At 57.8% G+C, this 27625-nt stretch overlaps 11 protein-coding genes across 11 annotated transcripts; 5 read left to right on the top strand and 6 right to left on the bottom strand.

Moving 5' to 3' along the window:
- Nucleotides 1–413: 413 nt before the first annotated feature.
- On the bottom strand, nt 414–1976 carry CMQ_2828 (molybdopterin-binding domain containing protein; the record flags this gene model as incomplete). Its single annotated transcript, XM_014316906.1, has 6 exons — nt 414–525; nt 579–792; nt 839–1131; nt 1217–1234; nt 1348–1423; nt 1736–1976. The coding sequence occupies 6 exons, from the start codon at nt 1974–1976 to the stop codon at nt 414–416; spliced, it is 954 nt and encodes a 317-aa protein (XP_014172381.1).
- A 371-nt stretch (nt 1977–2347) lies between these two features.
- CMQ_2805 (uncharacterized protein) lies at nt 2348–2998 on the bottom strand (the record flags this gene model as incomplete). Its single annotated transcript, XM_014316883.1, has 2 exons — nt 2348–2518; nt 2831–2998. The coding sequence occupies 2 exons, from the start codon at nt 2996–2998 to the stop codon at nt 2348–2350; spliced, it is 339 nt and encodes a 112-aa protein (XP_014172358.1).
- Nucleotides 2353–2977, top strand: CMQ_2836 (gmf family protein; the record flags this gene model as incomplete). The annotated part of the gene is made up of 4 exons (XM_014316914.1): nt 2353–2355; nt 2418–2520; nt 2578–2711; nt 2789–2977. 4 exons carry the CDS (start codon nt 2353–2355, stop codon nt 2975–2977), a joined length of 429 nt encoding a protein of 142 aa, XP_014172389.1.
- Nucleotides 2999–3126: 128 nt separating the features above from the next.
- Nucleotides 3127–4214, bottom strand: CMQ_2681 (nucleotide-binding protein; the record flags this gene model as incomplete). Its single annotated transcript, XM_014316759.1, has 2 exons — nt 3127–3879; nt 3939–4214. 2 exons carry the CDS (start codon nt 4212–4214, stop codon nt 3127–3129), a joined length of 1029 nt encoding a protein of 342 aa, XP_014172234.1.
- Nucleotides 4215–6569: 2355 nt separating this feature from the next.
- Nucleotides 6570–8045, top strand: CMQ_2693 (uncharacterized protein; the record flags this gene model as incomplete). The annotated part of the gene is made up of 1 exon (XM_014316771.1): nt 6570–8045. The coding sequence occupies one exon, from the start codon at nt 6570–6572 to the stop codon at nt 8043–8045; it is 1476 nt and encodes a 491-aa protein (XP_014172246.1).
- A 131-nt stretch (nt 8046–8176) lies between these two features.
- On the bottom strand, nt 8177–9187 carry CMQ_2769 (uridine/cytidine kinase; the record flags this gene model as incomplete). Its single annotated transcript, XM_014316847.1, has 1 exon — nt 8177–9187. One exon carries the CDS (start codon nt 9185–9187, stop codon nt 8177–8179), a length of 1011 nt encoding a protein of 336 aa, XP_014172322.1.
- A 784-nt stretch (nt 9188–9971) lies between these two features.
- CMQ_2904 (peroxisomal multifunctional beta-oxidation protein) lies at nt 9972–12916 on the top strand (the record flags this gene model as incomplete). Its single annotated transcript, XM_014316982.1, has 4 exons — nt 9972–10133; nt 10205–11860; nt 11939–12102; nt 12163–12916. The coding sequence occupies 4 exons, from the start codon at nt 9972–9974 to the stop codon at nt 12914–12916; spliced, it is 2736 nt and encodes a 911-aa protein (XP_014172457.1).
- A 367-nt stretch (nt 12917–13283) lies between these two features.
- CMQ_2845 (ring finger protein) lies at nt 13284–15617 on the bottom strand (the record flags this gene model as incomplete). The annotated part of the gene is made up of 1 exon (XM_014316923.1): nt 13284–15617. One exon carries the CDS (start codon nt 15615–15617, stop codon nt 13284–13286), a length of 2334 nt encoding a protein of 777 aa, XP_014172398.1.
- A 2419-nt stretch (nt 15618–18036) lies between these two features.
- Nucleotides 18037–19587, top strand: CMQ_2962 (uncharacterized protein; the record flags this gene model as incomplete). The annotated part of the gene is made up of 1 exon (XM_014317040.1): nt 18037–19587. One exon carries the CDS (start codon nt 18037–18039, stop codon nt 19585–19587), a length of 1551 nt encoding a protein of 516 aa, XP_014172515.1.
- A 770-nt stretch (nt 19588–20357) lies between these two features.
- CMQ_3104 (threonyl-tRNA synthetase) lies at nt 20358–22873 on the top strand (the record flags this gene model as incomplete). The annotated part of the gene is made up of 5 exons (XM_014317182.1): nt 20358–21131; nt 21196–21529; nt 21599–21646; nt 21711–22643; nt 22704–22873. The coding sequence occupies 5 exons, from the start codon at nt 20358–20360 to the stop codon at nt 22871–22873; spliced, it is 2259 nt and encodes a 752-aa protein (XP_014172657.1).
- A 384-nt stretch (nt 22874–23257) lies between these two features.
- Nucleotides 23258–24121, bottom strand: CMQ_3209 (small nuclear ribonucleoprotein sm d2; the record flags this gene model as incomplete). The annotated part of the gene is made up of 7 exons (XM_014317287.1): nt 23258–23300; nt 23357–23436; nt 23510–23525; nt 23595–23731; nt 23827–23848; nt 23921–23953; nt 24102–24121. The coding sequence occupies 7 exons, from the start codon at nt 24119–24121 to the stop codon at nt 23258–23260; spliced, it is 351 nt and encodes a 116-aa protein (XP_014172762.1).
- Between the last annotated feature and the right edge of the window lie 3504 nt (nt 24122–27625).

Here is a 27625-nt window from a genome sequence, read left to right as displayed (position 1 = left end):
AGGCCCAGTCTGAAAGAGCAGGTGAAACGGGTGTTAGAGCACTGTAAGATACGAGTTCCGCATGAGATTGCGCCGGCGCGTTGCGCTACAGCGGCCTAGAGAGCCAAATAGGCAAGTGAACGACAGACGACATCACCCCGCCGGCAAAAAGGTGGTGGGGACGGCCACTTGGAACTTCTGCAGCTGCAGCTGCAACGGCAGACGGCCGTCCTGCTTGATACCACCACGTGGTGGCGCAATCGGGCTTCTGGTCTTGTTTTTTTTTCTTCTTCTGCTTCCTCGTCCGGTCTCGCCGTCCTTCTAGAATACGGCGAGATACTCGCATGCATCTGCCAATCTCGGGAGGCCGAGTGTGTGTGGATTTCCAGAGCTTGCCCACCCCTCCTCATTTCCGAGTCCGATTCCAATGTCCATTATTGCTCAACCGACTCCTCTAGGTCGTCATCTTCGCCCTCCTTGCTCACACGGCGGCCCTGGACCTTTTCCGTCACCTCTGGCACGAGGCTCTCGATAAACGCCTCGTCCCTGATTTGTCAGCACAGGGAAGGACAACAAGCGAGGAGATGGCAACGACAGACCTTCCGACCAGCGTCACCGTGTTGTGCTTGTGGTTCCAGCGCGGATAGCTGCCGACCTTGACGCCCCGGGGCTCGACCCGGGCAGCCAGCTCGGTCAGATACGGCGCCACCAGGCTCTCGGGCAGCGGTGTCGAGATCAGCACGCGCGTGATGCCCTTGCCGCTGGCCAGCCGCGACTCCAGAGCCGGCTTCAGGCCGTCCAGCAGCATTTCGACTGGTCGTCAGCAAAAGAAACAGGGCGACAGGAGGCGCAGACTTACACAGCCGTGGCACGCCCGGCAGGATGTGCACGTTGCCGTTCACCACGCACACGGGCACCCACAGGTCCTCGCGCGTGAAGAAGAACTGCTGATCGGGCGCCAGAGCCGGGTCTGTCGGCAGCTCGACCATGCGCAGGCGCGCCCGCAACTCCGGCGAGTCGACGTCCCAGTCGATCGGCGGCTGTGACGGCCGCGGCCGCGAGAGCTTGCGCATCCGGGCGTACGCCTCCTCGTACAGCTGCAGCTCCAACCCAAAGGCCTTGGCCACGGACGGATACGTAATGTCGTCGTGTCTGCAGACGGCCACGTGAGAACAAGGAGGGGCTTCCGGGGGAAAAGGGGCAGATCCTTCCTGCACGCTCGCTTGTCTGAACTTACGTGGGCCCTATTCCACCGCTGCAAATGAGCCGTCAGTACGCCATCTCGTTTTTCTTTTCTTTTTTTCTTTTTTTCTTCTTTTATTTCCCTCTTTCCTTTTCCTCCTCTCCTCTCTCCCCTGTCTCTCTCACCTGGTCACGACAAAATCATAGTTGGCGCTCATTCGGCGGACGGCCTCGATGATCTGGCTCTCGTCGTCTTCGATCACTTCGATTCGCTTCAACGTCTATGCAGCAGTCTGTCAGTCCACTCTGAGGCTCGCTCGCCAGGAGGTCTGGACCTACAACTCCGAGCGAGAAGCACCACTGGGCCGCGTAGGTAGAATTGGTCTGCCGTGTGTCTCGACGGGAAACAAAAGGCGATCAAGCCGTCAGCTGCTGTGCTCTCGTGCTGCCCCCCTATTGGTGATGAAGCTCACATCTTTCGTCTAAACAAGCTCAAGGCCGTTTCATTGGTCAGTTTGTCTGTGTGATTGTCTTCATCTTTCCTCGCTTTTTTATTGGGCTATATGAAACAAACATGCCTTGCCGCCCAGCACCTCGTCTCCAATAATGAGACAGGCCGCCGTATGGATGGACTTGCTGGCATTGCGGATAGCCGCCGACGGAGCCGCCATGGTGGATCGGGCCGTGGGGAAGGAGAAGCTGCTGTTAGTAGTCACAGCGGCTGCACCTCGGGAGAGCGACGTGGATGACGGCGAGCAGCGCAGGGAAGATGGCACGGATAGGTGTCGCAGAATCTGGGACAGGCGCAGCGACATCAGGGGGACAGCCGGCAGTTGTGTCTGTAGGCGGCCGATGCGAAAAGAAGGGACAAAAAGACAGAAAGAGAAACAAAGCGCCGGACCGAAGCAGGATAGTTCGCGAAGAAAAGCGCGTGACGCAATCGGTCTGTGTTTGTGGTGCGGCGGAAACCCGGAGTAATTATACTGTTTGGCCCAAAATAGAAGCGCCTCCTGTAGACAAGCTCTCTCGGCTTTAGCGGCCCTTCCAATTGGAGCCTCTCCCCGCCCCCGCGATTGTGGCGAGCTATTCTTGCGATCACCCGCCAACTGTTCAACCAGAGCGTCCTTGCGTGTCCAACACTCTCCTCCTCTCGACACACCGCGTCGGCCATCTCTGTCCCGGTCATTCACCATGGTGTGCCGTCCTCCCGGCACTCTTGTCTCTCCTGCTCCCTCTCGCTAACGTGGGCCATGTAGAGCTCCGAGGCCAGACTATACACCTTCTCGCAAGAGACCAAGGATAAGCTGCGCAAGTTCCGTCTTGGCACGTCGCGCTCCAATGATCCACAGGCCGTGATCTGTACGTCCACAGCTTCTGTCTTCACGCGCGCGCTCCACGCTCACCTTCTGCTGCCAGATCTCATCGACAAGGTCTCCAAAGAGATCCGCCAGGATGCTGACAAGACCGTCTACAAGAGCCTCGACGAGATCGCCGACGACCTGCCCGACAACTCGCCGCGCTTCGTGCTCCTCAGCTACCCCATGACCCTCGTACGTCACTCTCCCTTCCTGTGCTGTTTCCGTCGCCCTCTACCCTCCTGCTGACCCGGCTTCTCTGCGGATCGCAGCCCTCTGGCCGGATGTCCGTTCCCTACGTCCTGCTATACTACCTCCCCATCACGTCCAACAATGAGATGCGCATGCTGTACGCTGGCGCCAAGGAGCTTATGCGCAACACGAGCGAGGTCGGAAAGGTAATCGACATCGAATCTGCCGAGGATCTCGAGGAGCTGCCGCACAAGCTGGGCTCTGTCTGAATTTGAGGCACCAGGATTCATCCCCAAAATGCTTCTTCTGAGGGGCGTTTATATTCACATCAGCGGTCAGGGAAACAGAAAAGGCTTGAGATGACATTCTATATTGACGGGCTGCTGTTTTTATTTTTTTGGATATCATTTTGCTTTCGTCAGTCGTCGGGCAGAACCTTTCCCGGATCCAGCTTCAGCTGCTGTGCCAGTGCCCTCACCACTGTCTTTAGCGCTCCGCATGCCGGGCTGTCCGGATAGCTGTCGAAGAAGCTCTCGCCGTAGTCACAGGCCAGTCCGATGCGCGGGTCCAGCGGCACCGCGCCCAGAAACGGCAGCCCCATCTCCTCGGCCAGCCCACGTCCGCCGCCCGTCGTCGCCCGGAAGATCTGGCTCTCGTGTCGGCATTTGGGGCACACAAAACCGCTCATGTTCTCTACTAGACCCAGCACGCGGATGCCGGCCTTGCGGCAAAAGTCAATCTCCTTCCGCACGTCCAGCAGTGCCACCTCCTGCGGTGTCGTCACCATCACCGCTCCGTCGATGCCGCTCTCTTGCAGGAACGAGTTGACGCTCAGGTGCTCGTCGCTCGTACCTGGCGGCGTGTCCACCAGCAAGAAATCGAGGTCGCCCCACTCGACGTCCTTGAGGAACTGCTTGATAAGTCCGTTCTTCTTCGGCCCGCGCCAGATCACAGCGTCGTCTCGGTTCGGCAGCATGAACTGTATGCTCATAACGCCCAGGTTGTCTGACACCCACACCGGAGACCAACCTGCGCTGCTCACGTGTATGGTTTCGTCCTCGACACCCATCATCTTGGGGATGCTCGGCCCGCAGATGTCCGTGTCCATGATGCCGACATTGTTGTCGGGGTTTGCAGAGAAAGCGTGGGCCAGCAGCGTTGTGAATGTGCTCTGGATCAGGTAATCGTCAGAACGTGTCAGGTCAACCCAATCCCCGTGGTCACCCTCACCTTTCCTACGCCGCCCTTGCCACTGAGGACAAGAATCTTGTGCTTGACGTTTTCTAACCGTGCTGATATGAGGGGGATATCTGGGTCGGGTCCTTTCGGTGCGGAGGCACATATCTGCTGGTTCGGACAGCCAGCGCACGAATCTGCCTGGCCAGCCTGCTCGGATTCGGGGCCGGGACAGTGCTCTGGTTCGGGGGCAACGAGTTGTGGCTTTGCCTTCAGCGGGTTGGCAAGGACATCCTCGACGGCTTCTGGCACATCCAGCGCCGGTGCCATGGTGGTAGATTGCGCGTATGTGTTTGCGGAGGCGTATTTCTGTTCCTCGAGCAGCAGAGGTCACCACTAGGTGTGCTTGGTAAGTGGCGAACAATTGCACGTGGTTGATTGGAAATAGTTCATGTAATGGAAAACTTTCTGCCCCGCTGACGTATACTTCTAATCTTATCGGCTAGAGCGCCGTTGTCGGCCACTACATATTGTCAACAATACTATACACCCAATATCAACAGTCCCAGATCGACAGCTCAGACTTATCTCCACGAGGCTTATGGTAAAGCTTATGGTGAAGGGTTACATTGCGGTCAGCCCCTGCCGCCTCACTCAGCTATGTCGCGGACAGCTGTACGGTATCAACGTCTGCCTGCCAATTAGTTACCCGATTTCTACGCGAGTACGGAGTAATCCGTGGGCGAATCAATTACCAAATTTTATAGTGCCTTGTCGAGAAGTGCCTGGACAGGCTCTAAGCCATCTGGTAGGGACCGAGATTGCAATTTTTCATCTCTTCCCAGTCAATCTCGGTGGCTATACCACTTGGAGCGCGCAAAACCAAGAACCGGTTTATAGCTAAGTAGAAGTCGTTGCATTCTGCCTTGGGGGCGGCGTGTTCTGCCAGGACCTTCTTAAAGGCCAGACACACCGTCGACAAGGTCTTCCCTCGGCGAACGATCGTTTGTGTTGTAGTGGCGCCTACAACCACATCTCGAGCATTACGACTTGCGTCGAACTTGCTGAAGGTTTCCGCAGCAAACTGCCAGATGTATTGGGCTAGCTAACTAGGGCATCCGGGATCTGCAGCCAACTATCTCGTTAGCCGTCGCCCAGGACGATCTTGTAGGTCTATTTTGACTTACGTCGCCAATACACAGGTTGATCTCCCAACTCAGGACATCGGCTGTCCTCAAACTCGTAATACTGCACCAAAACATCTGTGCACGGCTGATCGGACCTCATGATTTATTCGTCAAGAGAGGTCAGTTGCATGCCCAAGCGCTCGTCCACATCACCACACATGTTCGTACAGAAACGTTGATACGATATGGGTTGGTGAGGTAGGATGAATCTCTGCGGCCTCAACTGGGTCCCTGATAATACTTGATTCATTGCAAAAACAGCGCGAAGTGTACAAAATTTCATCTACAAAAGCATTTCGCCCGACACTTGGAAGCTACAGACTCCTGCAACTCTGAATTCATTTTGGGATACGACTGAGTACATTAGGTCATACCTCAATGACACCGTAAACTGAGGCTCTGTACGGAGTATAGTCCTCCAATATGGAGTCACATTTCCTTGGCATAGTTCAGCATATGGACTATGATACGAAATACACATTAACACGTTATTTCATAAATGTATAAATATATCGTACTGTACGGAGTATGAAGGCCCAACGACTAGCGTCGTGCCACAGGGGCGATGGAGTTATTTCTGTCAGCCGTTTGATATGAGCGGTGAAGTGACATTGGCCTGTACTCCGTAGACTGTGTGGCCTCAACAAGATTATTAGCAACAAGATGAGCGGTATGAGCTAAAAAGCTTTTGCTTCTAACGAGATAGAATAAGGCGAGCCACTTATGTAAGGATTGTCGTTTTTATGGAGTTTTAAAGGAGGGGACAGGGCCAATACTTGATACTAATTTCAAGAGCCAGTTTGATCTACAGATTACCGAAGATGCTACCGTACGGAGTACATGGTAGTTGATTAGAATGGCTCTGTCAGAACGATGCGATGATGCGAAACAGCTTCTCGGAGACAGAAGTTTGCTATATGCAACCATGTGGGTCGGCCATATCCATACGCGCTAGTGGCCAGAGTTCCCGACCATAAGGGAAGGAGTTGCCTGCAGTTCACCTGACTTCGTGCGATTGCCTTCCGACGCCATCAGAGCCCGAGACGTGACTACTCTATGCTTCTGCCTCTTGTCACCACTTTTTGTCCTCACCGCGTCGAGCGGATTCGTGCCCAACACACCTGGGCTGAACGTCAAAAAGCCCGCTGTACGGAGTATTGACCCTCTCTGCCGCCCCTCTCCGAAGCAGGGCAGCGCAGGCAACAACGTGCAGACGCAGCTGCACTGTGGCAAAGACGAAGCGGAAGCTTTACGGTGTACGACGTACACAGCTTTACGAGTACGAAGGAAAGCGAGCTCGTACCTGGCCCCAGTTCAAATAACCATCTGCGCAATCTCCTGCTCACCGTGTGCAGCCAGCTACTCCACAAGAGACTCAACGGTACGGAGTAGAAGCCTGTCACCTGCCCTGGTCAAGTCCCCATTTATCAGTGGTACCGCTACCAGCAGCTGTTTTTCGTGCATCAGAAAGGCGATGATGCCAGCAACTCAACTCAAAATGTTGCGATACATGCAAAGCTCAGACCCCAACGGCGATGACAATGGCGGACTCGACGAGAGCCCCGAAACGTCTCCTCAGCTTGCTGCGCAACAGCCGACGCAACCGCCACTGCCACTGTCGACACGGCAGCAGCTTGCCGAGGCAGCCATGATCCCCGTTCCTGTCCCAGTACGCAGCGCGACTATTGGCCACCAGGCCAGCGCACTCCCGACAGGTGCAGCTCCCAAGCAACAGCAGCAGGCTCAGAGGCAATCCTCTCTCCGTCGGACAAGGTCACCGCCTCCTTCCTCCTCGGAGCAGACCCAGCAGCAGATCTGGGAGGAGTCGAGCATCAATTCCATGTTTGCGGAGAGCATACCTGCAACTGCCCGAAAGCAACGAGTGAGCCGTGGCCGGTACGAAGATATTGTTCAGCAGCAACGCATGCAGCAGCGCTTTGAGCACTTGGCAGATGAGCCGACCGGCCCTCTTGTTGGAGACCGAGGAGGACTCAGAAATGCGGCAGGAGATGCGCCAGACCGGACGGATGACCCCCACGAGAGGCCGCCGTATGGGTCTCCTACAAGGCAGGCGCCGTACCTGAAACACCCAAGACAGCCACTGCGCGATGGTAGGGTAGCAACAGGCCGGCCGTCGTTTGTTGATCGGCCGTCCGGCGGGAACTACGAGGATGTCAAGGGTGGGTCGCCGGAACGGCGACTCCGTCAGGGGCGGGATAGCAAGTCCAAGGCTGTAGGAGGAGGGAGCATGGCACCAGAGGCTGGCCTTCGTGAGCCTGTCTATTTCCGCGAGGCAGAAATGCCGCTGGCACGAACGCCGGGGAAGGCGGCGAGATCAGAGGACGAAAGTGACGGACTGTCACCCGATGACGAGGCTACGACGCAGCAGACTCCACGGCAACACTACTCTCCACCCCGGCGCCCACCACCGCTGCCACCGTCAGGAGTGCCGCTGACAAGAGGACTGCTGGAAAGCTCAGTCCCACGGACAGCTGGTGGAGGCGGGAGCCGGCGTGACAAGAAGACGGGCCGAAAGCGGCGGAACAGTCTGGACTACGACGACAGCATGCTGCACCGGATGAGCTACTCGGATCTCAGGGTCGAGCCTTTCGACCATGACCCGACGCGAGTGGCGGTGAAGCAAGCAGCGACTACGCCACCCAAGCTGTCACTGGAGGAGCGGCTTGTGCAGCACAAGAGAAAAGACGGCACCAGCCAGCACATTTTCTTCACGGAGATGTCGATGAAGGAGTGGGACGAATGCGGAGACTGGTTTCTCACACAATTCTCGGAGCTGTCGAACAGGATCCGGGAGAAGCGGCAGGCGAAGCGAAAGAAGGTGGCGGAGTTTGAGACGGAGATTGCGGAACGGGAGGAAATGGTGCGGGACAAAATGGAGAGTATAGATCGCACTCTGGACACGCTGAAGCTCGAAGGAGAGGGGATGATGCGCGGGAAAGCGGCAGGAGTGTAGGCAGCAGGAGGGGAAGCTATTATGAACTGAATGACGACGGTTTGGGCTTTGTCAGTGGGCGAAAACACGTTATCGTTTCTTATGAACTGTTCTATCTGGACGTGAAGCTGCTCTGACATGTCGATGTCCAATTACAAGACGACAGTCTCCTGGACGCGGCGGTCTCTTCCGACGACAAGCCGCAGCTGGCAGCCGGGACGGTCGGGCAGAAAGAGGCCCTGGCGGACGCCGTCGGAGAAGAGCTCGTAGGCGGGGTAGTAGGCGTCGACGAAGCGGTCGACCTGGTCGTCGGTCATGCCGGAGCCGCGGTCGCGGCGCAGAGCGGCTTCCTGCTCGCGACGCCAGGCGTAGACGAAGGGGGTCTGCTGGGCGTCGAGGTGGATGAAGGCATCGAGGCGACGAGTGACGGCGGAATCATAGGCGGCGAGCTGGCTGTTGACGAAGAGGAGGTGCTCGAGTTTGTGTTTGTGTAGTTGGGAGGAAACGGGTGTGGGTGAAGCAGCAGCAGCAGCAGCAGCAGCTACAGCGGTCTTCCACTTGGCCTCGATGACGGCCGGATCGGCCGGTCGAAAACCGACGCACCAGCCCTCGAGGATGACGACCTGGAGCGGCCGGTCAGCGAGCCCGTTGACGAGGCGGCCAGCGTTGGAGGCTGAGGGAGCGATGCGGTCGCCCTGGCCGAAAAAAGCGGCCTTGTCGTACTGGGGCACGCGAGTCGGGGCGCCGGCACAGATGGCGTCAAAAAAAGCAGCTAGCAGCTGCGTGTCGTGGGTACCGGGCTCGCCGCGCACCTGGACGAGGCCGTTGTCGGGCTGGGCGGCTGCCAGGGCGCGCTGGTCCGCGTGGCTGAGGTAGAAGTCGTCGATGCTGACGATGAGCGTCTCGAGGCCCTGGCGGCTCTGCAGCGTCTCGGCCAGGGCGCTGACCAGGGTGGTCTTGCCAATGCCCTGGACGCCGTTGATGCCGACGAGAAAGGGCCGGGGATGGTGGTGGTGGCTCTGGTCATGGTCATGGTCATGGTCATGGTCCTGCTTCTGCTGCTTCTGATACGCGGCCAGACGGTCGAGGATAAAGGGAATGCAGACGGGCGACTTGTCGTCGACGATGCACAACTGCTGCGGGACGTCTGGCGTCGACGTCATGGCTGGTGTGAACCACGTCCAGGTGGTGCTCTGAAAGACATGCACAAGCAGGCGGATAGATGTCTAGGATATACGGAGTATGCTTCTACTGGCGCTAGCGCTGCTCTACGCTCAACCCCGTTGTAGTGGATCCGCCGGCACGGAGTATCAGCTTTCGGCCATGATCTCCAGATAGCTCTTCATGGACAGCTCCCGGAGCTCGACTCGTGGCTTCAGCTGTCTGAGCGAGTCGTCTGTATGCTTACTAAGCAATGTCTCGACTGCCAACCCGATGATCAGTCAGGCGAGATGCTGTACTGTATGGCGCACTGTACGGTAACATGTGAAGATGCCCGCCCAACGCATTTTGTGTCGCCAGCTGAGGGGCCAACCCCACTTGTACACACCGTGCGTGTTGCGTCGGCTCATATGGGGCGACAAGTGGGCCGCTGGCCGCTAAGAAACCGAGTAGTGCGTCCCCCCGCTCGGCAATCACAGGCACTCATCGGCCGCCCATTCCCCAGTGCGTCGTTGCTGGGGCTAAGGCCAATCCGGGGAGCACAGCAGCCAATGTGCCTCGGCAGACTGGCGAGCTTGACCTTCGTCATCCTTCGTCTCCCTTCATAAATAGCAGGCACGCCCCAGAGCCGTGTCACCTTCCCATCCCATTTTTGCATATGGTGAATCTCCGCCGACTGTCTGTCTCTGCTTCTCATCTTCACTCAGTAATCTTCTGCCATCCAACGTCACATCCATCCGCCCTTCTGTCTCTCTCTCTCCTGTCTCATCCATCTCCATCCCCCAAATGGCAAGCCAGCTGCGCTTCGACGACCAGGTCGTCGTCGTCACCGGTGCCGGTGGTGGCCTCGGCAGGACGTATGCCCTCTACTTTGGCTCGCGTGGAGCCAAGGTTGTCGTCAACGACATTGGCGTTCCCAAGACCGGTGGTAGCAGCATATCGAAAAAGGTATGTGTTTTCAAGCCCGAACGCGAAAGCGAAAGCGATATCAGAAAACTGACGCCGACCCTGCTCAACAGCCTGCCGATGCCGTGGTCAAGGAGATCAAGGCTGCCGGTGGCCAGGCCGTAGCCAACTACGACTCGGTCGACGAGGGCGAAAAGATCATCGAGACGGCGATTCAGAGCTTTGGCCGCGTCGACGTGCTGATCAACAGTGCCGGCATCATCCGACCAAAGCCGTTTGCCGCGACCACAGACGAGGACTGGGACGCGACGATTCGCGTGCACGTCCGGGGAACGTACAAGGTGACGCGGGCAGCATGGCCGCACTTCCGCAAGCAAAAGTTCGGGCGGGTCATCAACACGACGGCGGCGGCAGGTCTCTTTGGTGCGGCCAACGTGGCGGCGTACTCAGCGGCCAAGGCGGCCATGATCGGCTTTACCGAGACGCTGGCCAAGGAGGGCTTCAAGTACAACATCCTGGCCAACGCGATCTCGCCGGCAGCAGCCAGCGGCGAGTCGGAGGACCTGTTGGAGCGGTCGGTGGCGGCAGTGCTGAAGCCGGACTGGATCGCGCCGGTGGTGGCGGTGCTGGCACACAAGTCCAACGAGTCCGAGACGGGAGCGGTTTTTGAGATCGGCGGCGGTCACGTGTCGAAGCTGCGGTGGCAGCGGGCAGGCGGGCTGCTGCTCAAGTGCGATGACAGCTACACGCCGGGTGCAGTGCTGAAGAAGTGGGACCAGATCAGCGACTTCACGGAGGCGCAGTACCCGACGGGCCCCAACGATTTTGTCACGCTGCTGGAGGACTCGGTCAAGCTGGGACCCAACGACAGCGGCGAGCCGGTCAGCTTTGCCGGGCGCGTGGCGCTGGTGACGGGTGGCGGCGCGGGCATTGGGCGGGCGTACGCGCTGGCGTTTGCCAAGCACGGGGCGGCCGTGGTGGTCAACGATCTGGCCGACCCGGACACAGTGGTGGGCGAGATCCGGAAGATGGGCGGCAAGGCGGTGGGCGTCAAGGCATCGGCTGAGGATGGCGACGTGGTGGTCAAGGCGGCCATCGACGCGTTTGGCCGCATCGACATTGTGATCAACAACGCGGGCATCCTGCGCGACAAGGCGTTTGCCAACATGGACGAGAAGATGTGGGACGCGGTGATGAACGTGCACGCGCGCGGGACATTCCGGGTGACCAAGGCGGCGTGGCCGTACTTTATCAAGCAGAAGTACGGACGTGTGGTCAACACGACGTCGACCAGCGGCATCTACGGCAACTTTGGGCAGGCCAACTACTCGGCGGCCAAGTGCGCCATTCTCGGGCTCTCGCTCGCGCTGGCAGTCGAAGGCGCCAAGGACAACATCTACGTCAACACGATCGCGCCCAACGCGGGCACCGCGATGACGCGCACGGTCATGCCCGAGGAGCTGGTGCAGGCGTTCAAGCCCGACTACATTGCGCCGCTGGTGCTGGCGCTGTCGAGCGACAAGGTTCCCAAGAACCCGACGGGCGGCCTGTACGAGGTCGGCAGCGGTTGGGCCGGACGCACGCGGTGGCAGCGGTCGGCGGGCGTGACCTTTGCGCAGGACAAGGCGCTGACAGCCGAGACGGTGGCCCGGCAGCTCGGCGAGATTGGCAACTTTGACAACGGCCGTGCCGACTACCCGACCAAGGCAGAAGACAGCCTGAAATGGGTGTTTGCCACGCTGGAGCAGCAGAAGAAGCTCAAGGCCAAGGTATGAGGAGCGGTGTGTTGTGCTGTGTTCTATATATCTAGATAGATATGAATCTCACGCTTTGTGTTGTGTCTGCAGTCCGAATCCGACGGCGGCTCGTCCGGCCAGTCCAAGTACCTACGGGCCATCGAGAAGGCCAAGAAGCAGAGGTCGGAGCCGACCGAGTTTTCGTACAAGGAGCGCGATGTGATGCTGTACAATCTGGGAGTTGGTGCCAAGCGGACAGATCTGAAGTACATCTAGTGAGTTACCTCTTCCTACTCTCCCTTTTCCCTTCCTCACTGTCCGCTAACCCGTCACAGCGAAGGAGCAGACGACTTCCAGGTGCTCCCGACATTCGGCGTGATCCCGCAGTTCGACGCGGACCTGCCGTACAGCTTTGACGACATTGTGCCCAACTTCAACCCGATGATGCTGCTGCACGGCGAGCAGTACCTGGAGATCCGCGAGTATCCGCTGCCGACGTCGGGCCGGCTGCTCTCGTCGGGCCAGCTGCTGGACGTGGTAGACAAGGGCAGTGCGGCGATTGTGCGCACCGGCATCACGACGATCAGCGCCGACACGGGCCGCGAGCTGTTCTACAACGAGACGACCGTCTTTCTGCGCGGCAGCGGCGACTTTGGTGGTGCCAAGCGGATGTTGGATCGCGGCGCAGCCACGGCCGCCAACCAGCCGCCCAGCCGCGCGCCAGACGTCATCGTCGAAGAGGCCACGTCGCCCCAGCAGGCGGCCCTCTACCGGCTCAGCGGCGACTACAACCCGCTGCACGTGGACCCGTCCTTTTCTGGCATGGGTGGCTTCAAGCAGCCGATCCTGCACGGGCTCTGCTCGTTTGGCTTTGCCGGCCGCGCCGTCTACGACCAGTTTGGACCGTTCCGCAGCATCAAGGTGCGCTTTGCCGGCACCGTCGTTCCAGGACAGACGCTCGTCACCGAGATGTGGCGCGAGGGTCCCCGGAAGTCGCGCGTCATCTTCCAGGTGCGCGTCAAGGAGACGGGCAAGCTGGCCATTGCGGGGGCGGCAGCCGAGCTGGTGTCGGAGAAGAGCAGGATCTAGGTGGACGGGAGCAGGAGGGAATCCTCGGAGGAGGCCTTGTATTTTATGTGTGACAAATGACCGGATATCTTGGACAACGAATACATACAGTACTTGTTGCGATTGCGTATAGGCGTAGGACAGTGAGAAGAGAGGGAAGGAGAGAAGAAAGGAGAAAGAAAAGGAAAAGAGGAGGTGAGTGCAGGCTCGAATCGCAATGCTGCAACATAGACGAAGGAGTGATTTAGCGTCTTTCCCGATCCAGCCATAACACCGTCCCAGAACAAGAGATTGAAGATAAGCACAAGGCAGAGAAAACGACGGAAAATCGACTGGCAAAGGGATCAACACAATCAACAACCAAACCACACCAAACACACCTCACCACCTATACAAGCACGCTCTCCAGCAGCCAGTCCAACAGCTCGGCCATCGAAGGTAGTCGGACACCACTTCGCGGCAGCACGTGACCGTCGCCATATTCTGCTTTGTCAGCACCATTTCCAGCGCCAGGAGCCCCGCCCTTCTCAACGCCTAACACGCTGCCGACGAGCCGCCGGGTAGCCGCACTGGCTGGCGTGGTCTTGGCCGCAATGCCGGTCTCCAGAAAGGCGCGCTCCGATTGGCTCAGTTCGCGTCGCTCCGTCTCCATCCACTTGCGCTCGGCCTCCTCGCGCGCTGCCGCCAGCACAGCCTCGGTGTCCTCGGTCTCCCACAGGTTGCACTTGCGGCACTGGTTACAGGCACGGCCGTCACCATGCGGACGAAAATGGTCGCAAAAATGGCGGTATCCGGCATCAGGGCCGTCATTGCCGCTGATGTCACGCCGACAGACATAACACATCCTGTAGCCACATGGACAAGTCAGCTTGTTGCAGCCGACCGTCTTGACAAAGGACGTGTGACAGCGCGGACACACACGCTTGATGGCCATGCTCATGGCCTGCTCGACCTGCGTCCGGAGAGCCACCAAGGACGACTCGTGGCACACGTGCACGTCCACCCATTCCTTGCTGCAACCCAGACAGGATACACGGCCGCATGCCGGGTTCTGGCAGCGGAACTGCTGGCCACGCCGCCGTCGCCGGTAGCGCGTCATCGCTGCCGTCAGCTGCTCGCCCGCGTAGCTCCTGCTCAGCACGGCCAGCGCACCGCTGCGTGGCAGCAGCGCCGCCACCACGGCCACCAGCAGCAGCGGCACCACCAGCACAGGCGTAGCGCCACAGAGCAGCATCAGGCACACGAGGCTGTACAGGTTGTCGACACGCACCCGCGGCGATGCTTCGTGAAATGGCACGTAGATGTCGTCCACCTCGGCGTACGCGCAGAACGGACAGCGCACCAACGGCAGACCGCTGCCCAAGAGGCTGTGCTCGGCCAGCCGTCGCTCCAGATGGCACAGCACGTCGCCGCCCCGCGGTCCGTCCAGTAGCGCCCGGTGCAGGTGGTCGGCCGGGATCACGCCGGCACAGTCAGTGCTGTCGACGGCAGTGCAGCGCAGCGTGCCCTTGTCGGTCTCGATCGTGCGGGCCCAGCCTTGGCCAAAGACGGCCTCGCGCACAGAATGCTGCACGCAGCGGAAGCACACCAGATGGGCCGCGTCGCCGCTGCATGTCGTCATCTCCTCAAACGTCGCCGTCCCGAAGCAGCACGCGCAGTCGTACGTCGCCCCGGCCTCCTCGGCCTCGGCCATGTTGACCGTGCTCGCCAGTTCCCGGTCAGCATCCTCCTGAGCTGCCCGGCGTTGTGCTCGCAGCGGTACGATCAGCGCCTCAAACAATTCGCAGTCGAGTTCGGCGCTGCCTGTCGTCCGGATTGTCGGCAGGATCGACCCCCGGCCCGACGACTTCCACACGATGAGCGGGTGGTTCTCGGCCTCAGCACTCGTCACCGCCTTGCGCCGCAGGAAGAGCGACGACAGCGCGAATCGCCACGACTTGCCCGAAATCCGCACCAACGCGTCGCGGCCGTCCAGGTACGCGTAGTTCTGCTCTGCCATCACCGCGTTGATCGTCGACCGCGAGAGGCCCATAAACTCGTGATAGGCCAGCGCCATAGCTGCCTTTTTGTACTCGGGACTGCGGAAGCGTTCGGCAGGCGCCACGGGGGAAAAGCTAGGAGGAGCGGAAGAAGATGAGACAGCTGAGGAAGCTGAGGAGGTCGAAGAGGTTGAAGAGGCCGAAGTTGCTGCTGTCCGCACATCAGCCGCCACACGCCAGCGGCCCTTGACCCAGGTCACGCGGTTCTTGAGCAGCGCATCGGCTACCAGGGCCAACCGAGACTCGCCGTCAAAGTTAGCCAGCATCTCGCGGAACACCTCAACCTGCACATCCGGAAAGACGACGGCCAGAGCGGCGAGGCTGCTGTTGAGCTCGCGCAGATCCGGCGCCTCGGAGCCAAGCGGTGCCAGATGCGCCTCGTCAGAGATATATTCGGGTGCACCGGCAGAAGCCGTACGCGTGGTGGACGAAGCGGCAGAGCTGCCACCAACAGCGTCCGTTGTGACTTCGGGTCGCAAGAGCGAGCCACCGTCTTTGGCCTGGCTGCGGCCGCGGCTGTGGCTTCGGTCGCGGTTTCGGCCACGGCTGCGGCTACGGCTACCGTTTCGACCGGCCGACGGCCGCTTCATGCTGGACGATGAGACCGGCCGCTGCTCCCGGGAGGCATCGCTGCCGCCACTTCGCCGCTTGGAGCTGTTGTGGAGAAAGCTGCCGAGCACCATGCTGCTGACAGCAGAGGATCAGATGTCGGAGAGGTCAAGGAGGATGTCGGGGGATGACGGTCGCGATCGCGGCTGCAAAATGGCATCTGTCGGAACGACGACGGCAGGGCAGCTCATTGCTAGGTGGTGGAAGAACCCGTCCAGGCGTTCATTTTGCTGACAGGGGAAAGTCGGCGATGCGCAGGCGCAGGCGCAGACGCACACGATGCGTCGCACGACAAGACAGGTGGAGCGACGTGGGCACCGGGCTGGGATTCGCGGTGCTTTTGCGGTGATTCGCAGTGGTGCGGGCGGATGCGTCGTGATGCGTCGTGTTGCGTCGTGATTCCTGGGGGATTCGTGGATTCGGATGACTTGCAAAAAGTGGTGATCAGGGGAAAGACCGGACGCTACAGGGAGCAGCAGAGCACCGGAACTCTACGAGTACGAGCAGAAGGAGCGAGCGAAAGCACACACGGCTCGCCACCCGTGGGGCAGGCGCGACTGGCTGTGCAGAACAGGCGGGCAAAGACTGTTTGTCGGCAGAGCGTCCCACAGCGGGGTTGTCGTTACAGGGCTGGCGAGCCATTCCAGCAGCCTACCGGCTCTGCTGCCATGCTGGAATCGTACCTCGCTCGTATGAAGTCCAAGTCCCCCCAGGCAGCAGCGACAGCCTCTACGAGCACTCCCCCAAACTGTCCTCCGTGGGATATGCATGCGCTGTAAATACGTGGTCCCTGCTATGTAAGATACGTCGTAGGACCTGGGCCATGTCGGCTGACGGGGCCTCTTTCCGGAAACCACTCAAGACCGCAGATGCCCTTTTCGGCCCTCCCTCCTTGCCATCGTCGCATCGCCCCCTTTTTCCTGCTCTCTGCTCAGATTGGAGATATGGCCTTGCAGTTCGGTTGCATCAGTCGCGTTTTCAGCTCTTCTTCGCCCCCCGCCTCCATCCTCTGCCTCTCTCCCTACTCCGTATCACTCTTCACCCCCCCGGTCCCCTCAGGCTGGCCCTGTCCGGTGTGTCACATTCACCGTCGTCTGGCGGTGAGCTTAACGGACAATGTGATGAGAGACCCCTCGCGTGGGAGCCCGCCAACCAGCTTCCATCCACTCTGGAGACCACATGGGCAATTGCTCCTCCGCCTTTTGACTGCATCGTTTTGTGCGATTTCCGCCATTTGCCTGCCCAGCCTGCCACCTGCTGTCTGTCCTCTCGGTCGGCTCTGGCCTTTCTCCGTCCCTCTCGTCACATCTTCGGCCCTGCAGACGAATCTCGTCCCATTCGGGACGTCCACTGCCAATCCTTTTCCGCCCTCTCTCTCTTCGGTGTGCCCACCAACCAGCATCGATTCCGCCTCTTCGTCCCCCCCCCTCCCTCCCCCCTTCCCCTCCAAGAGAGTAGAGAGAGAGACAGAGCGGTCCACAGATCGCGAGAGCGGCAAAAGCGAGTAATACGAAAGGGGACATTGGAAGAAGCAAAAAGAACCACAGAAGCACAGGACCACACCAAAGCCTAAGCAAAGGCAAAAGCAAAAGCCACACACACTTGCGCGCACGCACGCACAAAAACAAAATAACACGAGAACATATTGAACTCAGACGTGCTGCGACGCCACTGGCCGTCATCGACTGGTCGCTGGCTCGTTGAGTGGCCCCATTGCCGGGACGATCAGACCAACCAGACCAACCAGATAATCGGATCCCTCAACCCGGCATCACCGCTACATTGTCCGGCACTGGAATGTTGAAAGAAAACAATTAGAACGATGGAAGCTCTTCCTACCGGTGCCTGAGCGAGCGGCCTGCATGCATGGAAACCAGGTCTAAATTAAAAGAAAAAGCCCGTCTCTAGCCTCCACCCCCAGCCCTTGCAGCTCATCCGGCTTAGACACACCGTAAGATACAGCGCTGTCTGGAGTTGTTAGCCTCCCTTCCCCTTGCCCTTTCTGTTGGTTAGCAAAAAGCCGACAGGGGTCTTCTGCTGCCTTGTCTCATGCTCACCGACTTCTGCGAGTAGGTGTGCGTCGATACTATGCATGTACCGTTCTCGTTGGATATTTCTCGCCATCGTCGATTCCTATATTCGTCTCTCCTTTCTCTCCTTCCTCTGCTCCTTTCTTTTCTTTTCCTTCCTTCGTCCCAGTTTACGGCCTGCCCTGTTTAGGGTCGCCACCGGTATCGTCTGTCCGTCCTTCGTCTCGTCCTCTGGCTCTCCATCTGCCCTCTCCACTCGTCGTCTATATACGGCTCCTTCTCTCACACACACTCCGTCACCTGGCCTCGGATCTTCACACTCTTGTCCAACTCATCGCGTGATCGGCCGTCTTCCGTGTCCTTGCACCACCACCCCTCCTCTCCTTTAAACTGTCGACTGTTTTGCTGGCTGTTGCTGGCGGTTGCTGGCCTTGTTGCTGGCTCCATCTGCGCGCTGCCAGCCATGGACTCTCTGCCCATCGAGCTCCTCCAGTTGATACTAGAGTACTGCGATCCTGCCTCAGTGCGGGCTCTCCGCCTCGTCACACCCACACTTGCCGACGTAGGCTATGCATACCTGCTCCCGCCGACCTTCACAGCCCTCCCATGGCGCGACGATTTGGCCCGCCTGCGGGCCATTGCCAGCCACGATCGCCTGCATACTAGCATCAAGGAGATCACCTTCAACTTCACCGACATTCATCTCGACAACGCTCGCCACGCCGCTTACTACCAGAACTACCTGCTCGAGCCCGAGCGCCAGACCGCTCTGCTCACACACACGTGGAAGACGTACGAGCAGTTCGAGAAGCTGCGCCGGACCGTTCCGGGATTCAACACGTATGATGTCACCGACGTGGTCGCCGCCCTGCGGCCCCTAATCAACCTGCGCCACCTGGCCGTCACCTTCCGGCGCTCGCCCTACGACCTGGAGGTCTTGCACCGTGCCCTCACCGTGCCAGAATGCTGCAAGATGGACCACGCCTCGGCTTGCAAGACGCTCAACACGCTGCTCTCGGCCCTTCAGCAGGCCACGGCCGCACACAAAGCCGACAAGGCCGCCGCTGGCAGTGACAGCCCGGGACTAAGCACCTTTGCCGTCGATCGGCTGCCGCTCGAGATGTTCCGGCAATCGTCCGACCGCCGACTGTGGTTCCAGTGTGGCGGCATGTTTGCGGGCCTGAAACGACTCGACCTCGCCCTCGACACAAGTAACGCCACCTACCCTTCGGCCCGCTTCAAGGCTGTCAACGGTCTGGGCTACGTGCTGCGCCTGGCTCCACAACTGACACATCTGTCCCTGGCATTCCACAACTACGTCCGTCCACGCGACAAGTTCATCCTCTCCTTCCTCGAGCTGCTCGGCGAAAGTAGCTTCAGTCTTGGGAGCTATCCCGGCAGGGATGCCTCACCCCACCGAGGCTGTGCTGGCGCCCCGCGGACCCGCTTCTCCTATGCTGGCCTGACCGACCTCAAGCTCGAGGGCATCGCCTGCGACGAGCGCGAGCTCTGCGTCTTCCTGCTCCGCCACGCCGCCACGCTGGAGCGGCTGCGTCTGGGTGGCCGCGGCATGGCTCGGACAGCGTACGAGCCGCCCAGCGGCGGTATCTCGCTCTTTAACGGCAACTTCCGGTCCCTGTTCCGCCGACTGCGTGGCCGCATGTCACGGCTGCAGCGGCTACACCTCGAGGGCGACTTTGAGTGCGAGACGATCCTATCGCACACGGCCGGAAGCCCGACTGGCAGCAGCAACAGCAGCAGCGATGAAGAAGCCAACGGAACCGGCGAACCGGGCGGAGGTGCAGCTGCCGGTAACAATACCGACGGGGGCCTGGGCGGCTACATGACCGGAAATGCACGATACGAGCGCTACCTGTTCTATGCCACCACCGACGACAACTGGGCGCCGACGCCTCCGCCGACTCGCCAGACCACAAATGGATTCCGGAACTCGGCAAATTTTGAGCAGTATGTCCTCGGTGTCACAGACACGTATCCAGATCTCAGCGAATGACAGGGGAAGTTGAAAAATAAAATGCACTGGGAAGGCCGTCTTTTTATCGTTCATTTCATTTTTGTTCGGAGTTTCGCTTGTCGGTTTCACGGCACACCTACTAGAATGGCAAGGATCAATCCACGATTTGAACGCCGAAAGCACCATCACGATTGTCACGATACACATTATACATTAGAAAACCGCCTCTCCATTTCGCAGGTCGGGGCAACCCAGCAGCACAGAACAAGACGGAACGCGCCGGTTTCTCTGGGTGGATTTTATGAGCATGAGAGGAAAGAGTAATGAAGCTGGGCTTCCATGTAACAAGACTTTGTCTATTACAAATGAGAGCGTATTTAGCACACAACGATAATATATTAAGCTTGTATCCTAAGATGCGTAGAGGCCCGACGTGGTCATCAGCAAGCGAATCAGTGCATGAGCGACGTTCAAATTGCGGTGTGCTTGGTGTTCGAGGCTGTGAGCCGTGGGAAGGACGAAAACGGTCCCAATCAGGTGTTGCATGCGCTTAGTGGCACCTGCCCCGCCTGGTCTGGCCTGGCCATGGCCGAGAGGGCAGGAGCACCCCGCACCGAAAAATACGTGCTATATTGCCCTATCTGGCAGCTTCTCTCGAGTGAGTCAAGTCGGCCTGCAAACGCTCTCAAGGCCAGAAATCTGCCGGAAAGTCGATCCCGAACACAGCTCCCGGCGACCCAGTCCGCTCGCTCGCTCGCTCCGACCAACGCTTCCCCTGCTCTCTCCTTCTCGCAAACGAAACGTGCCCAATGGCCCCTCCCAAGGCCGGAAAGGTGGTGGTGCCGGTGGCGGACGCCGGACCGCCGCCCAATCTGGACTTTTTGCCGCACCGCATCGCTCTCTACGACCGGCTCAAGGCGGAGGCCGACGCGGAGCTCGCGAGCAAACCGCGTGTGGACATCACGGTGACGCTGCCAGACGGCCGGACGATCCCTGGTACGGCCTGGGAGACGCGACCGTACGACATCGCCCGGGGAATCAGCAAGTCGCTGGCCGACCGGACGGTGATCTCACGCGTTGACGGCGATCTCTGGGATCTGATGCGGCCGCTCGAAGCCGACGCTCAGGTGTCCCTGCTGGACTTTGAGGACGACGAGGCCAAGCAGGTGTACTGGCACTCGAGCGCCCACATCCTCGGCGAGGCAGCCGAGAAGGCCTTTGGCTGCCACCTCTGTTTCGGCCCGCCCACTGACGAGGGCTTCTTTTACGACTTTGGCATGCCGGCTGAGGATGGCCAGGGCCGGCCGAACCACCACAGCACCGTCACGGACGACGACCACAAGCGCCTGTCGTCGCTGATGGACGGCATCGTGCGCGAGCGCCAACCGTTTGAGCGCCTCGTCATGACCAAGGCCGACCTGCTCGAGATGTTCAAGTTCAACAAGTACAAGCAGGTCCTGATCAACTCCAAGATCCCCGACGGCACCTCCACGACTGTGTACCGCTGTGGGCCGTTGATCGATCTCTGCCGCGGGCCCCATGTGGTCGACACTAGCCGGATCAAGGCGTTTGCTGTCCTGAAGGTGCGTTGGAGGCCAGAGCAGACAGGAAACAGAAAACAGAAAACAGAAGCTGACCCCGATATAGCACAGTGCCTCGTACTTCCTCGGCGATGCCAAGAACGACTCCCTTCAGCGGGTCTACGGCATCTCCTTCCCCGACAAGAAGCTGCTTTCCGACTACATGAAGTTCCTCGAGGAGGCTGCCAAGAAGGACCATCGTCGTATCGGCCAGGACCAGGAGCTCTTCTTCTTCCACAAGTTGTCGCCCGGCTCGCCCTTCTTCCTCCCCCACGGCATGCGGATCTTCAACGCGCTCAAGGAGTTCATCCTCAGCGAGTACCACAAGCGTGACTACGTCGAGGTCATGTCGCCCAACATGTTCAACGCCGACCTGTGGCGCACTTCGGGACACTGGGAACGTGCGTATTGAAAGCTGACGACTGTCCCCGCGAGCTACTGTGGCCGCGATCAGTGCTAACGCTCGGCAGACTACCAAGAGGACATGTTCACCCTCGAGGTCGAGAAGCAGCAGTGGGGTATGCTATGGTCATTTCAGATTCCCTCCGCCTCCCTTGTCCGGAAATCTAACAGGTACTGCAGCTTTGAAGCCCATGAACTGCCCGGGCCACTGTGTCATCTTCGGCTCCAGGGAACGTTCGTACCGTGAGCTACCTCTGCGCATGGCCGAGTTTGGTATTCTTCACAGAAACGAGGCCTCGGGCGCCCTGTCTGGCCTGACGCGTGTGCGCCGTTTCATTCAGGACGACAGCCACATCTTCTGCGAAGAGGACCAGATCGGCTCGGAGATCCGTGATCTGTTCGACTTCCTGCGCACCGTTTACGGCAAACTGGGCATGAAGTTCCGCCTCAAGCTCTCGACACGGCCCGAAAAGTACCTTGGCAACCTGGAGACGTGGGACAAGGCCGAGGCCACGCTGCAGCACGCCCTGGAGGAGTTTACCAAGGAGAGCGGTGCCGAGTGGAGCCTGAACCCTGGCGATGGCGCTTTCTACGGCCCCAAGATCGACATCCAGATCATGGACGCCCTGCGCCGCTGGCACCAGTGCGCCACCCTGCAGCTAGATTTCCAACTGCCGCAGCAATTCAACCTCAGCTACATGACCGCGGCCAGCAGCAACTCCGATGGCAAGGCCGAGGCCAAGACAGTTGAGACCAAGCCAGTCGAGGCCGAGACCAAGGACGGCAAGGACGACAGCAAGGCGGTGACAGCATCGGCAGCCCAGACGCTGGCGCCCGGCTACTCGCGGCCCGTCATGATCCACCGTGCCGTGCTCGGCAGCTTCGAGCGTTTCATCGCCACGCTGAGCGAGCACTTTGCCGGCAAGTGGCCGTTTTGGCTCAGTCCGCGGCAGATCCTGCTGGTGCCCGTCATGGCCGACGCCGAGGACTATGTGCGCGAGGTGCAGAAGGTGCTCAAGGCCCGCGGCTTCTACGTCGACAGCGACCTGGGCGCCAACACGATGAACAAGAAGATCCGCAACGGACAGGTGCTGCAGTACAACTTCATCTTTGGTGCGTACATTTCACCCGAGGGGAGGTCGACCGCAAGACCATTCTAGCTAACAAGAGCAGTTCTCGGATCCAAGGAGATGCAGGACCGCAGCGTCAGCATCCGTGTGCGCGACTCCAAGGGCGACCTCACCACGCTGTCGCTCGACGTGGTGGTGGAGCGGCTGAGCCGGCTCCGGGAGACGAAGGGCCTGGGCCTAGACCTGAACGACCTGGAAGAAGTCAAGGCATAGAGACGGCCGGATTGCACGAATCTCTCTCGGTTATCTGTCAAACAAGAGGCAAAGTTCGGTAGAAGAGCTTGGACTAGAGGACGTCTCTTTTCTTTCATTTTGCTTGCCGGTATGTGATTGGAAAAACAAGAAAACGTAGTATGCTGAAAGACATGTCCCATGCCATTTAAATGGTTCTTTTTAGACCACCCCTGCCTCGCATTTTCCTTTTATGTCCAACTAGATGGTAAATAACAGCTGGATGTCTGCAGTCACCGGCAGTTTGCCTTGCCTCTTTGTGACGGGGCCGGCTTTCATCCTAGCAAGCATCGGACGAGGCAAGGAAGGAAAACAAAATATAGCGCCGCCGATATCATCGGTTTCCGTAAAGCACAGTCCTGATTATCAACTCAACAGAACGAGAATCACGCTGTCCCCCCGCAAGAACCTGTTCACACCGTCAGCCTCTGTCGTCTGCTGCTCATCAGCCTGCTCGGTACTCACATCTTGCTGATAAAACGGTCCTTGTTCACGGGCCGGCCCTTCTTGCCATTGGTCACGGGTGTCTCTGTCCACATCTCTTTCTGTGCAGGGCAGCGGTGGTTAGTCAAGGCATCAAACAAGAGCTTTGTATCGCCGTTCAGGACGAAAACTTACGACGTTCTCGAGAATCCTGCAGATCGAAAGCGGTCAGCAAGCAGAAAAGAAGCGTGAAAGAGAGGGGGGGCCTATGAGTCCTCACATGTTGCAATGCCGGTCGAAAGCCTTGACACGCGCGAGCAATTTCCGGTTCGAGCGGATGCTGATGAGCACCTGCGTGTGTGTGCGGACCGCAGTTTGCAGAATGGACAGCGGGCCGTTGCTAAATTCCCATTGTTCCTGCGACGTGTCAGCAGAATGCTAGAATCAACATTGGGAACGTAGGCCGATGCCCAATTCCCAATCTCCAGTCGGGCAGGCGACTTGTTCCGTACCAGCTGTGCGATCTCGTACTCCCTGGACGGCACAGTGCGTTAGCCAAAGAAGGTGTGCCTGGGTACAGGCTGCTGCTGCCAGACATAGACTTACGTGCACTCGTTTCGCGGCTTCTGCAGAAGCTCTCTGCGCAGGGAAAACAAAGCTGTTAGCAAGCTAGTCTGTAAAGTGGCAAGACGCGACATTCCGGATGCAACATGGGGAGACAAGGGAAGAAGGGGCGCTCCAAGGGGCTGGGAGTGCCGTGAGCAGATGCGAGCTGTGGGTGGCATACTGGATGTTGGCGTCGGCCATGATTGGAGAGGCAATCGGATGGATATGCGTCGTAGAGCTCAAGGACGTCTGCTTGCTTTGGGCAGATGCGCTGTGAAGGATGCGGCAGGCGGGAAGAGGCGATGGCGGGGGCCTTGTTCTGTCTTGTGGGAGGGAGCTCTCGCGTGGCCGACTGGGCTTGTCTATCCGTTCGATTGGCGCTGGGCTTTGCGGTCGTCGTCTTTGCGAGCCTCACGTGCGACTGTTTTTGCGGTCTCGATTTTTGCTGCTGGGCTCCCCTCTACGCGAAAACGCGGCAGCCTTAGGATTCAGGCACGTATTCTAGGCCTTACACCGCTTGGCAGGGCTTGTCCTCACCGCCTTCCCAGAAGAGCAACAGACCACAACGGGCATGCGTTTGCCTCTCGCGAATGCAATGCAGGCTTAATGAACGACCACACACACGCCATGTTTTCTTTTTCGCCGGACTGATTTCCTTTACACCTGATTTCCTTTACTTCGGAAGTCCGTTCGGCACAATCCAGTAGCTTCTCGCCTGCCGTGAAATTTTGAGTTTGAATTGCGTTACGGCAGACGGATTGGCCTGAATGTTTCCAAGGGAAATCAAGCTGTCTTACACTAGGCTCATTAGGAGAAGAGCATCCAAAGTAAGATGGCTGTCAAGTACGAGTATCCAACGATGCAGACTCTGCACTGTGGTGGTATGTGGCACGTGCCCACGTGACAATTAGGAGCTGCTACTGGCGGAGCCGCTGATGTGATACGCAATGGGAAGGAGGCACTGACATAGCCACCGACATAACATAGGAAGGTACTCCGTACAAATGGGAGTGATTGCAATATTTTATATATGGTTATTACTTCTGCTCTCTTTGACAAAATTCCCAAAGTCTACTTTCCTCTCTACACGCACAATTTCTTTAAGCACTTCTATTTGCATTTGCACAGTTGCCTCAATTCAAGCTCTATCATTTCTCTTCCTAGCATAGCAGAAAAACTTCTCGCTAAGACAAAGCCGGTCCTCGGTTCGCAAGATACGATGGAGTCTATTACCTACGAACAACTGATTGCTGAAATCCTGGTTGGGTGTGATGAATTTCGGGCTGCGGTTTGAAGGCGTGAAACAGTCAATCTAGGCGCTTGAGCGAAAGGTATTAGCACTTAATAAAATGGTTTTAGAATTGGAACACAATCTCACCAGCGAATGCAGGGTTGAATTTTCCGCAGATGAACAGGCCATTATGTCTGATAAGAGCAAAGTGACATTCCAGTATGTTCTTTATCATCGTGATATTGTTTACTTAGATACTAACAAAGAATGCTTAGATCTGTGAACGCGGAACGCCGTGCTCTGAACGGGGCGGCCGTTCTGACAAAGTTGGACTCACGATTTTTCACTCCTCTTGATGTCAGATCCGGGTAGGAATCGTTGGATTCCCTGGGAGTCTACAAGAGCTTCTTAAATCGATAGTAAGTTCGCTGAGGGATAGGGAGGAGGCTTATTATCTTGTAAACATGCTAAGTTTTGCTAGTAACTACAGCTAAACGGACGTTGTCGGCATTGTACATGCCTCTAAATGGGGATCTTGCCAGCCTGCGAAACCGAATTCGACTGGCATCATTTTAGGGATGCTCGCAGGCGACCAGCATAGTGGCAGGAGGTTCTGGTGTTTTTCATTATTCTTGTAAAAGGCTGGCTCTTTGTAGCAATGCTTTTGTACGTTGCAGACGGATCAGAATAGACCTCGGCCTCGTATCTTAGCAGGCGGTTCCGCCGTCGGCCTGAAGTGCCTGGCGGTCTTCCGCGTATTGCGATTTCGACACGCACGGGATCAAATTCTTTGCAGACGACCTAGCTGTGCGAAATGTTCCTGTGAGCAGTAGAGTAGCCTTGTTGTTACGGTTTGCTAAGGGTAAGCCCTGCATTTTGTCTTGTTTCACTTATACTTTTTAAGGGGCCTTTCTGATAGCAAGCCAGAGCCGGCAGGGCAACTCACTTTGTTCAGTTTATGTATATTTGATGACAAGCAAAAATAGGTGAAAGAATTGGGATGGAGACCGCTGTCGGGGTAATGTGTCCTCACGTACTCCGTACTCCGTAGCATTTCATGCCAACTCTACTGTCCCACTTCTCATTCCATACTCCTCTTTTGCAAAGAGATCTCTTTGCCAAACAGAAAGGCAGTAATTTTTTCGGTTAACGGCCCGGGACGTACCTTGTGGGCAGCTGAGAGGATCTCATATGTAAAGACTCTATGCCTCCTTGTAGATACCATCGCTCTCTCATTGCGCTAGCTCAATTCACACTTTCGTATTGCCAGATGTCGATGAATGATGCGAGCTGTCCAGATTGCCTGGTAGGACAGGCAATGTACTAGACACAAATCTAGAGTCCATCTCAAACACACCCTTGTGCTGTTCATTTTGTTGGGTTCCCAATTCTGGCGCGATCATACCTACAACGATGGACAGTCTCGCTACCCCTACCGTGATGCAGGGTCATGTTGCACGGCAGGTCGATTCTCGCAGCCTCCACAGGCCTGCATATCTGTTCACGGTAGCCAGAGGGCGCCCAGCTGAGACAGCAGGATATCAGCGGGGAGGGTGTGCAACAAGAGTGGCCTGCCCTCATGGGTATGCAAGTTAGGCTATGTTCTGTCGGATAGCCCATGGCCGTTGGTTGTTTACATAAAAGCGGGCCGTATGAAAGTTCCCCAACTCACTTTCCTCCCTTTTCGGTCCGTCCCTGACATGTCTAAGCTCACAGCATATGCGGTGGGACTTTCAAGAATCAGAGTATGAAATAGGAGAGTGCCTGACCTGAAAACGCACGTTGATGCAGCTGCAGTCTGGGTAGCCAATCACTTACACGACAGTCCCGCAATGTACCACAGCAGGTACTGGGTGAATGTGACAGGACATGCATCTAATGCTGCGAGAAATTACATGTTCAGGAGGCTTATACGTATACGGACCAGTCGGGGTGAAAGAGAGAAACTTATGACTATGGTTGTAATTGCAAGGCAGTCACCTTCTGCTCTCTCTTCAGCTATGTATGCTGCCTGTACCACATCGGAGCAGCCAGAAACGCCACGAGAACATGCAGCCATGTGAAATTGGAATTCTCTCGTTTATACCTGTCTGGAAAGTCTAGCAATCCTCACAGCGATGATATGGAAGTATCTTTGTTGCTTGCTTACGGTGAATACGCCAACTGGCGTGACCTCGAGGCGTAGGACTAATTACAGCCATCTTGGTGGGCCTGACAGGATGGTTATGGTGGCTTAGAAGGAATCGTTATTGTCATGCGTAGTTTAGATGTGAGTATGTCACTCATCATATGATACAGATACAGATAAGCACGCACCTAGCTCGCCATGGTCGGTTCATAATAAAAGGTGCGTCCTGCATTTGCCCACAGTACGGAGTAGAAAAGGCAATATTCCTTAGGAGAGAACTAGGCGAATGTTCCTTTATACAGACTACAGTAGTAATCTCCCCCTCATGGCCGCGTAAATCGATACA

This window comes from Grosmannia clavigera, assembly GCF_000143105.1.
Source record: "Grosmannia clavigera kw1407 unplaced genomic scaffold GCSC_144, whole genome shotgun sequence".
Taxonomy (NCBI): domain Eukaryota; kingdom Fungi; phylum Ascomycota; class Sordariomycetes; order Ophiostomatales; family Ophiostomataceae; genus Leptographium; species Leptographium clavigerum.
This window is presented reverse-complemented; position numbering and strand designations above follow the sequence as displayed.